The sequence below is a fragment of the Chelonia mydas genome, chromosome 6 (assembly GCF_015237465.2).
Source record: "Chelonia mydas isolate rCheMyd1 chromosome 6, rCheMyd1.pri.v2, whole genome shotgun sequence".
Classification (NCBI taxonomy): domain Eukaryota; kingdom Metazoa; phylum Chordata; order Testudines; family Cheloniidae; genus Chelonia; species Chelonia mydas.
In genome coordinates, this window is record NC_051246.2 from 23,903,039 (window position 1) to 23,914,955 (window position 11,917).

Below are 11,917 nucleotides of genomic sequence, written 5' to 3' on the forward strand. Positions count from 1 at the left end.
AGCCCCTTTTAAAATAGCAGGTACAAGAAATGGCATCTTTCTCCTCGTGTGTCTGGAAAACCTGTGGGACTGACTGAAAGCTACCCAGGCAGCTGTCGTGGGGGTGCACCTGGGCCTAGTGTTTGTGGACAGTTTCTCACACCCAGAGGGAGTCGCTTAGCACGAAGGCCTGGTCTGCACCTAAAAATGGAGCGACCTAGCTGTGTTGCTCCAGGCTGTGAAAACTGTTTCACAGAGCGTGATGTTTAGGTCGACCCCCCCCCTCCCCCCAATTGCAGGCGCAGTGAGGTTGGCGGAAGGATTCTCCCATTGACCTAGATACCACCTCTCACAGAGGTGAATCGCCTACACTGACGGAAAAACCACTTCCACTGATGTAGGAGGCGTCCACAGTCTGGTGCCACAGCAGCACGGCCGTGGCACTGTAGTGTAGACATGCTCTTGATCTGGCTTCCTCGTGCTATTTAAATTGGAGATGAGACCCTGTGTAGACCAGATCTTGCCCTCTTTTGTCTTCGTTGCCTGTGAAAAGAGCCAGAAGCCAAATGTGCTGCCTCGCTAACAGCAATGCACCCAGCCTCTCCTCACAGCCACCCAGTGGTGTAAAGGCTTCTGCTCTTCTGGCTTTAGGAAGGAATAAGCCAAGGTAGCAGGTGCTGCTGGCATCCAGCGTCCCCAGGAACTCTCCTCTGACTGGTGCTGCTCTTGCGCTCTGCTTGTGGCATAAGGTGCTGGGGGTGGAATTGACGAGGACCTGTGCACACTAACCAGAGGAGGCTACATCTGAAACGTCCCAAGCCCCTGCCCAGCCACTTGCCACTCGTTTGCCAGTAAAATGGAAGTTGCTGTTAGCTGTAGGACAGCACCACTTCGGCTGTGTCTACACTGCAATAAAACACGTGTGCCTGGCCCCGGTCTGCTGGTGGGGCTCAGGCTGCAGGGCTAGAAAACTGCAGGGTAGATGTGTGGGCTCCAGCCTGAGCCCAAATGTTACACTACAATTGTACAGCCCTTCAAGCCCAAGACAGCTGACACGGGCCAGCCCTGGGAGTCTTACCGCAGTGTAGACACCCCTGGAGGCCCCAGCTCAGAGCGGGGACTAGGAGAGAGAGAGAGAGGGACAATCCCCACCTCTAAGATGACACCCTCTATGGAACAGGAACCAGGCGCAGAGAGGGGAAGTGACTTACCCAAGGTCAGTGGCAGAACCCAGCCGTCCTGGGCCATGCTACCTCCAGTGGGAGATCTGGATGGCAACCAGCCCGCATTTCTCATTGGAAACGCAGTGCCCTAACAGACTCCTTCTGGCCCAAAGCCTGGAGCGGGAGCAGGACAGCAGTCACTCCATGCAACAGGGAGGGAGGGAGCAGGGTGTGAACGGTGATGCTGGGCTAGGAGAGCAGCATGGGAGCTGGCCGTATGCTTGGCTTGGAACAACTCGGCAGCCCCTCTGGCTTGCTGGTGGCGCAAGGGCGCTGGGCTGGGTGGATTCTGGGGTCTGAGTGAATAGGTGGGCTGGGGGGTGATGTCTTTGTTCCTGTTGGTGTAAAAAGGCTCTCGCCCCTCCTGAACTCCCTAGAAAAGCAGGGCAGCTCTAGTATGATGCCTGTTACAGGTGACGTTGCCCCCATTTCCCAGTCTCTTGTGTTCACCTAACCCCTGCCTGATTTAACGTAAACACTTCTTCCCCAGCCTCCCCCGGGACAGAGCAGCATTCCCTCGCTAGGGAAGCTTACGTTTGCAGCCATCGGAGCATCTTGCTTGTTCGTGGGTGGCTCCGAGCGGGTAGCTGCAAAGCCTGTTTTGTAATTGTGCTTATACTTTACTTAAATAGAAGCGCTAAGCACATGGCTTTAGTTTTCCTTCCTTTTCTGTTTAGTAGACACTGGTGCCACCTTGTGGACATACGGAGAACTGACCATTCTTAAAATTCCTGCTTTAAGGTTGGTTTGATTATCCCAGTGCAAAGTGCCGCTTTGCTGGTGTAGCTCCGTCCACGTTTCGGAGCACTTTGCCAGTGCGGGATACCAGTAAAGTGCTCCGAGTGTAGACATAGCCTCAGTCCATATCCTCCTATGGGAATGTTGTCTTGGCATTCCCGCTGATTAAATACTGACTTGTGATTATGTGTGTGTGACTGACCATCCGTGACTGAAGCAGTTTTGCACTCCGGTGTTTCTCTAACTTGGGCCCAGCAGCCGGTGGGGTAACCGGAGAGAGGATCCTGTTTGATTCTCCTTCCCCTTCCCCTTCCCCCCGCGCTGCCTCATCTCAGAGGAAATCCTAAGACTACCTCCCGGCGACTCTGTTCTCCCGCCGGGCTGTGTGAAAGTGGAGTGACTGATTCAGGCTGCAGATGGAGTCAGTAGGTTTGAATGTGCCAGTCTTGTCCTGAGATGACCCGTATTCCATTCTCATGCCTCTTGAAACCTCGTTCGCGTTGCAGCTGACACTGTGCCAGCTGCAACTCCATGCTGAAGCTCCTGTAGTGTGGTTTCCCTGTTCTTGGTGCACAGAGTGCTAGCTGTAGCCACAAGGATACCGACCTCCTTTGTAAAGCGCTTTGAGATCGACTGAGGAAAAGTGCTATGTAAGAGCTGCGTATTAATGAGGATAGTGCTATAGACTATGCTCTGGTAGTGCATAGCATGGTTTGTAACCAAAGCTCTTCAAACCCTAATGTAGACAGGACCCAGCTTGGTTTCCTGTGGCTCCTTCTGCCCGGGGGTGGAAATCCTGTCTCTTTTGGTCCAGCTCTGCTCCATCGTCTTCTCAGGAATAGTACCTCGGTGTCATCTGGATACTATGATGCAGCCAAAGGAGAGGTCTCTCAAGGACACCTGCTTTGCTATACTTCCTGGGTTTCGCAAAGATGATTTGGAAGGAGGAGGAGGAAGTAGAGGTGGGTGTAGTCAGAGCTCCAAATATGTGGCACCCAGTGAATTCAAAGCGTGCGTTTGTATCTCTTTGCAGACAGGCGTCTCCACCAGAACCCTGCTAGGAAGCCTTGAGCAATAACCCTGCCTGCCTATGCTTGGCCAGCTGGGAAGCATGCTCTGTCTTTATCTGGGTCTGCCCTTTGCGAGAGAAAGGAGGGCGAGTGTGACGGGGTGCCTAGTTGAGTTTGAGTGCCGTGGGGTAGGTAGTGTGGCAAGAGGCTAAAAGGAGTTTGTGGGAAGGATGTTGCTGGAATTACACGCCCTGCTAGGTAGGGGAAGTAGCAGAAGGCCCATTCCAGTGAGTCTGATGAGGTGACTCAGAATAGACTCTCTTTTATCCCGGCTGGATAAGAGCCCCAATGGGAGAAGTGGCCGGCTGGTGCGTCGGCCCCTGTGGCACTCGCTGGTTTTTTTCTGGCATGGGTGCCCTATCTGAGTTTTAATTTACATTTAAAAATGAACAGCAGGCAAAGTCGGCAATGTTGCCTTCCGAGAACTGGCTTAATCAGCTCGGGCCATGCTGGTTCTCTGTGTCGTTGTCAGGTCTGACCTCCCAGGTGGAGGATGGCAGGTTCCGTTGTGGGCTTTGGAAGTATTGTGTCAGTGCAGCCCAAAAGAGGGCGTGTGAAGTGCACAGACATGGTGGCCACTCAGCAAAGCTGGCGTGTTTGGTATTGAGAGGAGTGATGTTGTTTGCCCTCTTGGTGGCCCTGCTGTCTCTTAATTTAGGGACTTGGAGGAGGTAGTAGGATGAAAGGTGAGCAAGGGGAGGGGGATCAGGAGCCTTGCTGGCAGCTTCATCTCTGGAGGTCCCACTGTATTGATACCCTTTCTGCTCGGCAGATGAGGCACGGCTGTGGAGCTCATCCTGTTCACCCTGTATTTTGCAGGCCCAGAATCAAGAGCTGGAGGAGTTAAATAAGGAGCTGAGGCAATGTAATTTGCAGCAGTTTATTCAGCAGACGGGAGCCACAGTGACTGTTTTGCAGTCCAGACCTGAGGATGAACCCCAGCTGGATCAAACTAACCACGAACTGCCAGCCTGCCAGAGAAACGGAGGTCAGAACGCAGTTTGGAGACTCATTTATTTAAGGAGAGGGGCGCTTGCTTTAAGACCTGCCACTATGCTGGGCTGAAATGCTGCTTTTAAAACCTCCTAACTCCATTCTAACTGTTGTCATCTCCCTGAGATTTCCTTGTCAAGGTGTCTATAGCTTTCTCCTTCTGTTACCCGCCACTACCTCCTGTCTGGTTCCTTCACCGCTTGGACGTAGTTAAAATATCAAAGCTGGATGGACGTGACCAAAATACTTCTGTTGTTACATGTGTTGAGATTAGGGTCACCAGGACTCCTGCTTCAGTGTCAGTCCATCCGCCATGTGGGCTGGGAACAGATTGTCCTCGCCATGGCTCAGTGCATTGTGGGGTTTTTTATCTTCCTTTAGAGCATATGGCATGAGGCCCTGCTAGCGGCAGGATATCGGGGCTAGAGGACGAGAGATCTGGTGTGATCTAACAGATCTGCGCTGCTGTAACTCACGACCTTGAGCCGTGTTAGAACCTGGATTTGGGGGTTTGGCTTGCTACCGGTGTACCCGCCCCTTCTACTCCTTTCCTAGAGGGAGCGATTGTGGGACAGTCCATAGGTCAACACTTTCAAACCATGGTGCTTTAAAACAGAAGTGGCTTCAGTGGGTGCTGGGATTATTCTGCCCCCTGAAAGACAGGTTGCTTCTACTTAGGGGCCTAAGTAGGGCTGTAGGAGCCTGTGCTGTAGGTACGGGCATTGAAAATGTTGTCAGTAGTGTCTCGGTGGGAGTTGTCAGCAAATGTGGGTGATAGGACCGCGGCTGGGCCTCCCACACTGCATCCACCATTATGTGTGTGGTGGACAGGGTGAGTGAGAGAGAGACCCAATTCCTGGCTTCTAGCAGCAGAGACTAGAGGAGACTGTTCCACCTTCCCGTGGGTCTGGGGAGGAGGGGTGTTCCCATCTCCTGAGGTGATTGTCCCGGGGCTTCCCACCCCCTTTGGGCAGAAGTGACCAGCCCTGGAGAGGCACACGGTACACTTGAGCCCTCTCCTCGCTGTGGTGCTGCAGAGGCTGTTTCTGCCCAGCCAGGAGGCAAGAAAGAGCTGAAGTGGGGAGAGGCCCTGGCCTCACACGGCTCTGTTGCCATTGGCAGCTCTGCTCTGGGTCAGGAGCCCACGTGTCTGAATTGGCCGCTCTGCATTCCAGCCTCTGGGCGACTGTGTGACCTCACTAAATGTACGTGTCTGGGTGGAGAAGCAGGTGGCTGAGAAACTGAACCGACCGATAATTCCAAATGCTGTGGTAGCTGGCAGGAGGGGGAGAGGAACACGAAGCAGTGACAGTTAGCTGGGAATCTGCTTCCGGTCAGTTACGGCTCTGTATGTCCTGCGGGGCCAGTCCTCCCCTGGTGTCAATCCGTACAGCTCCACTGACAGCAGTAGAGTTGTGCCTGTTGGCACCAGTTGAGGGTCTGGCCCTGTATCTTTTCAACATCCTGCGATTCCAGAGACCAGTCTGGTGTCTCCTACTGCGCAGAGACGGAACTCGTCTCTGGTCTGGCCGAGCTGGGACTGCAAGCCAAAGATGGGTTCTTCACACAGCCACGTGCAACTTTGGAAGGGGGATGGGGAGTCCTTTCCTGCAGTGATCTTGGCTGAGTTGTGGCTGCGTTCCTCCCTAAAAGCAGTTCAGCCTCTTTACACGGGAAGGTGACATCAGAAGAGCTCTTGATTCCTAGGCTGAGTGCAGAGACATGAGTGCGACAGTGTGAAAAGCCCTTTTGCTGATGGGAAGGAAGCGTAAATGCTAGCTAGTTTTCCAAGTATTACACATGGTTTGTAACAAAGCGAGAAGCACAGCCCCATGGGGATTCGATGCTATTCAGTTCAGGAAGAGCTGGTGTAAAGTCTGTCCATTGTGAGTGTTATATTCGTGCAACTTCCACTACAACTTGCCAGATCTTAGCCGAGGAGGCGTTCGCTCACCACTGGCACTGTGGATGCTGGAGTAGATGAGATTTGTGTGTACTGATGATCCAGATCTAGACTGGAAAACCTGCCTTGACTGCAGCACAAAGCTGAGAACTCCCACTGTATGACGGACGTGATCCTGTGCAGCGGGCACAGCGCTATAAAGAACGCTTGGTGTGTGGGGTGTGGAAGGCTACAGAGACGTGTTTGAGACGGGGATTATTCACAGGGATCTGAGTTGAGGGTGGTGGAGGAAGGACATGGAACCAAAGGTTTGGCCACTTCTTCCAGTAGCACTCCTCCTTGCTAGGCCATAAAGAAGCTGCTTTAGCATAGCCTTTAAAGGCTGCTCTGAGCCGTATGAGTGGCTCAGAAAGAGGATCCCCAAGACTGGAGTCAGGGTAGGCTTTTCTCCACAGTAATCTAGAAGAGGGGAAGCCCCTTCTGATCCCCCTTTATTACTGGGAAGAGTCCAGGCACAGGCCCTGGACACGTTTTGCATGAGCGTCCCTGCTGGGGAGCTCTGGACTGACCTGTTCCAAGGGTGCTAGCAAAACAAATCCAGCTTGACACTGAACCGTGAACTTGTTTCTCCTCCCTAGGCCTTCTCCATCCCAGCACAGACTCTCCTCCTCGACCAAGCGCCAAGCAGTTCCTCGGCCATCCACGGAACCTTCAGAACCCACTGGTGTCCAGCCTGAACCCCGAGGGTGTGTATGTTTGAACTGGCCTAAGCCCGGTTGTGCTCCTAATGCCCTATCTTGCCAAGCAGCCCTGCAAAAGGTCTAGTCTCCTTGCGACGGTGGCAGCTATCGCCTGCGCAGAGGAGGCTGTGACCCAACTCTCAGACCGCTCGGTGTTTCTCTCCTGCTCTCTCCTCCTTTCTCTGGTATTTGATTGCAAAACGAATAGCTGCTCTAAAACAGCAAAGGCTTGGTTGTCCTGCAGTGCCTACCGTAAATCCTTGTGCGTTAGGGCCCTTAAATAATAGTTAGCAAGCGGCAACCAGAGCGTGAGGGCTGGGATGGGGTCTGGCAGCCATACTGCTTGAAACGATGGGCTGTGGGGCCATGGTGGCGTGGCGTGAAATAATGCATTAAAAGCATCCTGCTGCGTGATGTCTGCGCTACGAATAGGTGCCAGTGTGACCATGATGCTTATACCTGGCAGCGTCCCCTTCTCTGCGTCCCACCACTAGGGAGAAGCTCGCTGCCAGAGCAAGCGCTGCAGTTGACTTTGCTCCCGAAGCCAGTGTCTTTGCTGTTCAGCTAAAGGGTCGTCTCTGCTAGTTCAAGCCTGTTAAAAACTCACTGGGTTGGGACGTTGTGTGCTGAGTACTAGGAGCTTCCTCACCAGCAAGCGACAGGCATTGCTCTGCACATGCAGGAGCCCATTTGCCTGCACCCAGACTCCCATAATGTATTGCACTTCCAAAAGGACTCGCAAATCCCCTGCCCCTGGGCTGGTAGTTGGAGGAGACGTCCCGTGGGAGATCCCAACATAGAGCAGTTACAGCTCCCACCTGGAGAGTGTCTCTTGGTTTTTTTGGATTCTCTGCAGAGAATCAAGTTATTGCTGTGCCGGATCAGTTGGCCTGGTGCAGCATCCTGCCCCGACCAACGGGGAAAGAGCCACAGCTGCCCCCACCTCCCCATAATGCGCTGTCCCCTCTCGCAGGCCAAAGGACTGCTACAAACTCCACCCATCCATCTGAGACCTTTTCAGGGCACTTAGCCAAGGGGGTAGAGGTGCCACCGCCCCATGCCATCCATTTCAAATAAAGCACCTTCCTTCTCAGACCAAGCGGTTGCTTCTGAGTCACTCTCTTTTCTTCACCACTGGCTGTGATTTTTCATCCTTCTGCTGCTCTTGCTGGTCCTGGCGGAGGGGAATGGAGACCTGCAAAGGAGAGGATTTAGGTCCTGGACCAAAGCTCATCGAAGTCAACGGGAGGCTTTCCATTGACCTCAGTGGGCTTTGAACAAAACCCTATAGGGATGTGTCTGTTGCCTGAATTTTCACTGGGTGGTGTTTCTTCCTCGTTCCAGCTGGTTCATGCTGGAGCGGCAGGGGGTGGGAGAGGGCACGAAGAGGCATTGCCCAGTTAGTTATTGGGAGGTAGAAATTTGTACCTTGGACGAGGGAGAGCTTCATGTTCTTCCCAGCAGCCCCCTTTGGAACTTGGCATCTAACCCTACCCAGTCAACTCCAGGAAACCCTGGAGCACTTTCAAAGAGCTGCACAGGGCATGCCAAACCTGGTGACCCTTTCTTCCCACCCAGTCTATGGCACTGGAGAGGAATGACTTTGCACAGATCTTCTTCATAACAGCGCTTTTCTATACCAGGCCATGGCATCTCTGCCCCTCCCCCAGAACCAGCTTGGGAACCGTCCAGTTAATTATGCTAATTTAACCTGCACCCTTCTTCTTGGTGCCTGCTCTCTTTAGCAAAAGCAAGTGAATTGTGCTGATCTTTTCTTTGGCCCTTTCCCCTCTTTGCTAAACATTTGCCCTTTTTAACATCCTAAGAGACAGTGACCATAACATTGGGTCAATATCAGAACACACAGCAGTGTACACTGTCTTGAGTACTTACAGATGCTGCATAACACGAGCATTTCTCCACGTAGTCCTGTCTCCAGTGGTACAGCAAAGATCCGCCTGTAATTCTCCCTTGTAGCATTTTAAGAGCATAAACACCAGACCTGGAATATTGTATCTGCTCATTTCACTAGAGGGAATCATCTTGGTGCCTGTAGGTTCATCTCCACTCCCTTTAGATTGAAGGATATACTTTTATATTGCAAATGTATGGTTGCAGCATACATCTTCCTTTTTTCTTTTCTTCTTAAAAACACTAACCCACCAAAATGGGGTCACTTAGTTTATTTTTGTATGTCTTGCAGTCGTATCAACAAGGCAGAGCATCTGGAGGTAGAAAGGCCCAGCCACTGGAGGAGTGATTTGCCTTGCAAGTGTAACTGTATATAAGTAAAACCATGTTCCATATATATATATTTTTTTTACTCCTTTGTATCATGAATGGATGTTGATGGCCATACGAAGTATTTTTACAGACTGATGTGTTTTAAATAACAACAAAAACAATTCCACCCCATTTGGATGAAAAAGACCTGTTGTATTTTTTTAAATGCTTTCTCTATTTTAAAAACAAAAAATGAAGATGCTAATATTTCTGGGAATCCATGTAGCCCTCATAAGATGCCTCAAACGACGAAAGACCCTCGTCGATAAAGCAAAGGACTGCCTTTGATGAGGGATACAAGACTTGTCTGGGCTAAACAAACTCAAAGCATATAGTGGGTCTTCTGTGCCATGCTCTGATGTTCACTTCCCAGGGGATATTATGTGCTACTGCTGTACAATGAAGGAGCCGTGGAAGCCAGGACTGTGTCCCATATAAGGCACTGTGACGCTCCTGTGGTCGCTCGTGTTAATACCCAACATGTGAGGAAAATGGATGTTTATTGGGAAACATAAGGAACTATCCAGCTGCCTGGGAGATGGGGAACTTGGTTGGTGGTCCTGCGGAAGCCAGGTTTGTACGATCTGGGGGAGAAATTGTACAACCTGTTGCTCTTTGGACCAGGCAGAAGCATGACTAGGAGCATCTGCCTGATGCTGAACAGAGTCAGCAAAGACTTTCCAGATGTGGTATAATGGGACTGAGGGTCTGATGATGATGTCTTGTGCCAAGTGCATCATCTTCCAACAGCGTCATTTGCAAAGTAGAGAGGAGTTGAGATGGAATAGCTGGAGTGACGTCTAGTTCCTAATGAACCGCAACTCTCATATTTGTATTTACATGCTGGACCCCTCCTGCTTTCTAAAACACATTCAGGTCATTGAAAAAACGGAGGTAAAAATGTTGATGATTGAATGGCAAACTGGCATATGCATGAAGCTTCCAGTAGGGCTATCTTTGCTACAGGTAGTTTCACCCTGACTTGGGATTCATTGTCCTTCAACCTCCGCCCATATAACTCCTCCAGAGATGTCTGCCTCTCTCTTATAGCCAGCTCAATAGGTTGCATGTCTACCTACCATGCCCTGTAACTCTGCAGAAGGTCTGTCTACACCTGGTTCCATATTGCAGAAGCCCAGTTGTACATCTAACTGAGCCAGGATTGGATTGTATCCAGAGAGAGCTGTGGTCTGGGAAAAGGAAAGTTGAACACTTGCTCTGTGGGGAGTGTCTTGGCCGTTGTCCCCAATACTAAAATGTGATGTGTATTATTGCCATTAACCAGTATTTCCAGCCATTCACCCTTTTCCTAATGGAAGTACTGAAAAGAGTAGTTCATTAGTCAGGTATTTGCCGCTCTCATTTGTCAAGACAGCTGTCTTGTGCCTGCTCACTGCTTACACTGGCAAACAAGTTTATTCAGATGGTGGCTTACTCTCACTTGAGCATCCCATGGGTTTTCCGCTGTGGCTGTCACTGCCCTAATTGGCCTAAAATACACAGCAGAGAATCCAAATGTTCCTCCTTGAAAAGGCTCTGGTTCAGAACCAGGCTGCTGTTCCTGTCATACAATAGACATGAGCTAAAAGGGGAGGAGTAGATGGGAAACAGCCTCTTGCTGCTATTCTGCACTTATTATGGTAGCATCTATAGGCCCCAATTGAGATCAGGGTCCCTAGGTGCTGCACCAGGTGTAAGATGACACAGTTCCTACCCCTAGAAGCTTGCTGCCTGGTCTTTCATTGTGGGTTCTCTTTACAGTTCCAAAGGATGGAACCCAAATAGTCCTTCCTCCTTTTAAAAAAACAAATACATTCTAATGCATACTGCATTAGGAACATTTTTGATCTAGATGCGTCCCAAACTAAAGATGACCATTGTGTTATGTTTCTCCTCTCAGGGTGAGCAGCAGGCTGTGTTGCTGGCCAGAGACTTTCAGGAGTAGAGAGAGCAGTTGACTCCAAACATTCTGTAGTGCTCATTCATCAGTTTTTATAAACCTCTGCTTTCCAGGGCTGAGTAACTGCTTAGCTTTCCCTGACCTGTTTTACTAGGTGTGAATGGATACCATTCAACTTGAAACTCTCCAATGTGGGGGGAGGAGGAGCAGGGATGGTCAGAAAAGAGACTGTAAACAGGACATTGGGATTAATATTCACTCTGAGATTCATTGACAGTTCCTCCCAGTTCTAAAAATCAAGCCGCTTTCTCAAATCTTACTCAATGTACAAATTGGATAGGGCTGACAGGCAAAAACGTGACGTTTGTCTACACGAAACAGGCTTGAACTGCAAGAGACTGGGAACAGGTGAGCACATCTTGGGAGTTACTTTTCTCACCATAATCCTGTTTGTTAAAGTGTTCTCAAAGCCTCCATCAGAACAAGCTCTTTAACAAGTGCACGTTATTGGGTTGTGTGAAATGGGGAATGGTGGACACGCTGTCCAACATTTCATGATGAATGTTTTTACTTGATGGCCAGTAAAAAAAAATTCTTTTTAAAAAGAAACGCTCTGTCCTAACAGTTTTTTCCGTATTTTAATTGTGAATTGGAAATGGACAAGTCTAGGGAATGGGACTGGACGTACCTAGAGGGCCCCAAAGTCCTGATTTTTGTTTTACAAAAGTCCTATCTACAAAAATGTGACCTGGATGCTGTGTTCTTTGTAAAAACACTTTCTATGTATGAATGTATCCTGTGTTCTCAAACATTGTCCGGTTTAAATAAACGTACAGAAAGGATTTGTGTCAAGTGATTTCCATAATGTATGTGTGTGTGTGACTTCAGACACTTAGTGGGGGCCTCTCTTGCTCTCCCACAAATGTATGTTTCCTTCACAAGTTTCTGAACAAGAAACCTATCCCCCTTCACAAAATTATCCCACTTGCTTTCCATCTTCCCCGCAGAAGAAGCGTACTGGAGAATTCTGAAGCGCGCGCGCACACACACACTATTTGTTACAAGTTCCTAGCGTCTGCAGCCAAGAT

General features: G+C 50.2%; 1 protein-coding gene across 8 annotated transcripts in view; it reads left to right on the forward strand.

The window, feature by feature from the left end:
• The window catches only part of RASSF7 (Ras association domain family member 7), a 123,421-nt gene extending 111,750 nt beyond the window's left edge, over window positions 1-11,671 (forward strand). For 6 of the 8 annotated variants that reach the window (XM_043549032.1, XM_043549033.1, XM_043549030.1 and 3 more), the window contains 3 exons: window positions 3,830-3,998; window positions 6,545-6,652; window positions 8,850-11,671. In XM_043549032.1, the coding sequence (XP_043404967.1) occupies window positions 3,830-3,998; window positions 6,545-6,652; window positions 8,850-8,881 (309 nt within the window). In that variant the 3' untranslated portion in view covers window positions 8,882-11,671. Of the gene's footprint in view, window positions 1-3,829; window positions 3,999-6,544 lie in introns of all 8 variants that reach the window. The other 2 variants (XM_043549036.1, XM_043549035.1) reach the window with 2 other exon arrangements.
• Window positions 11,672-11,917: the final 246 nt, after the last annotated feature.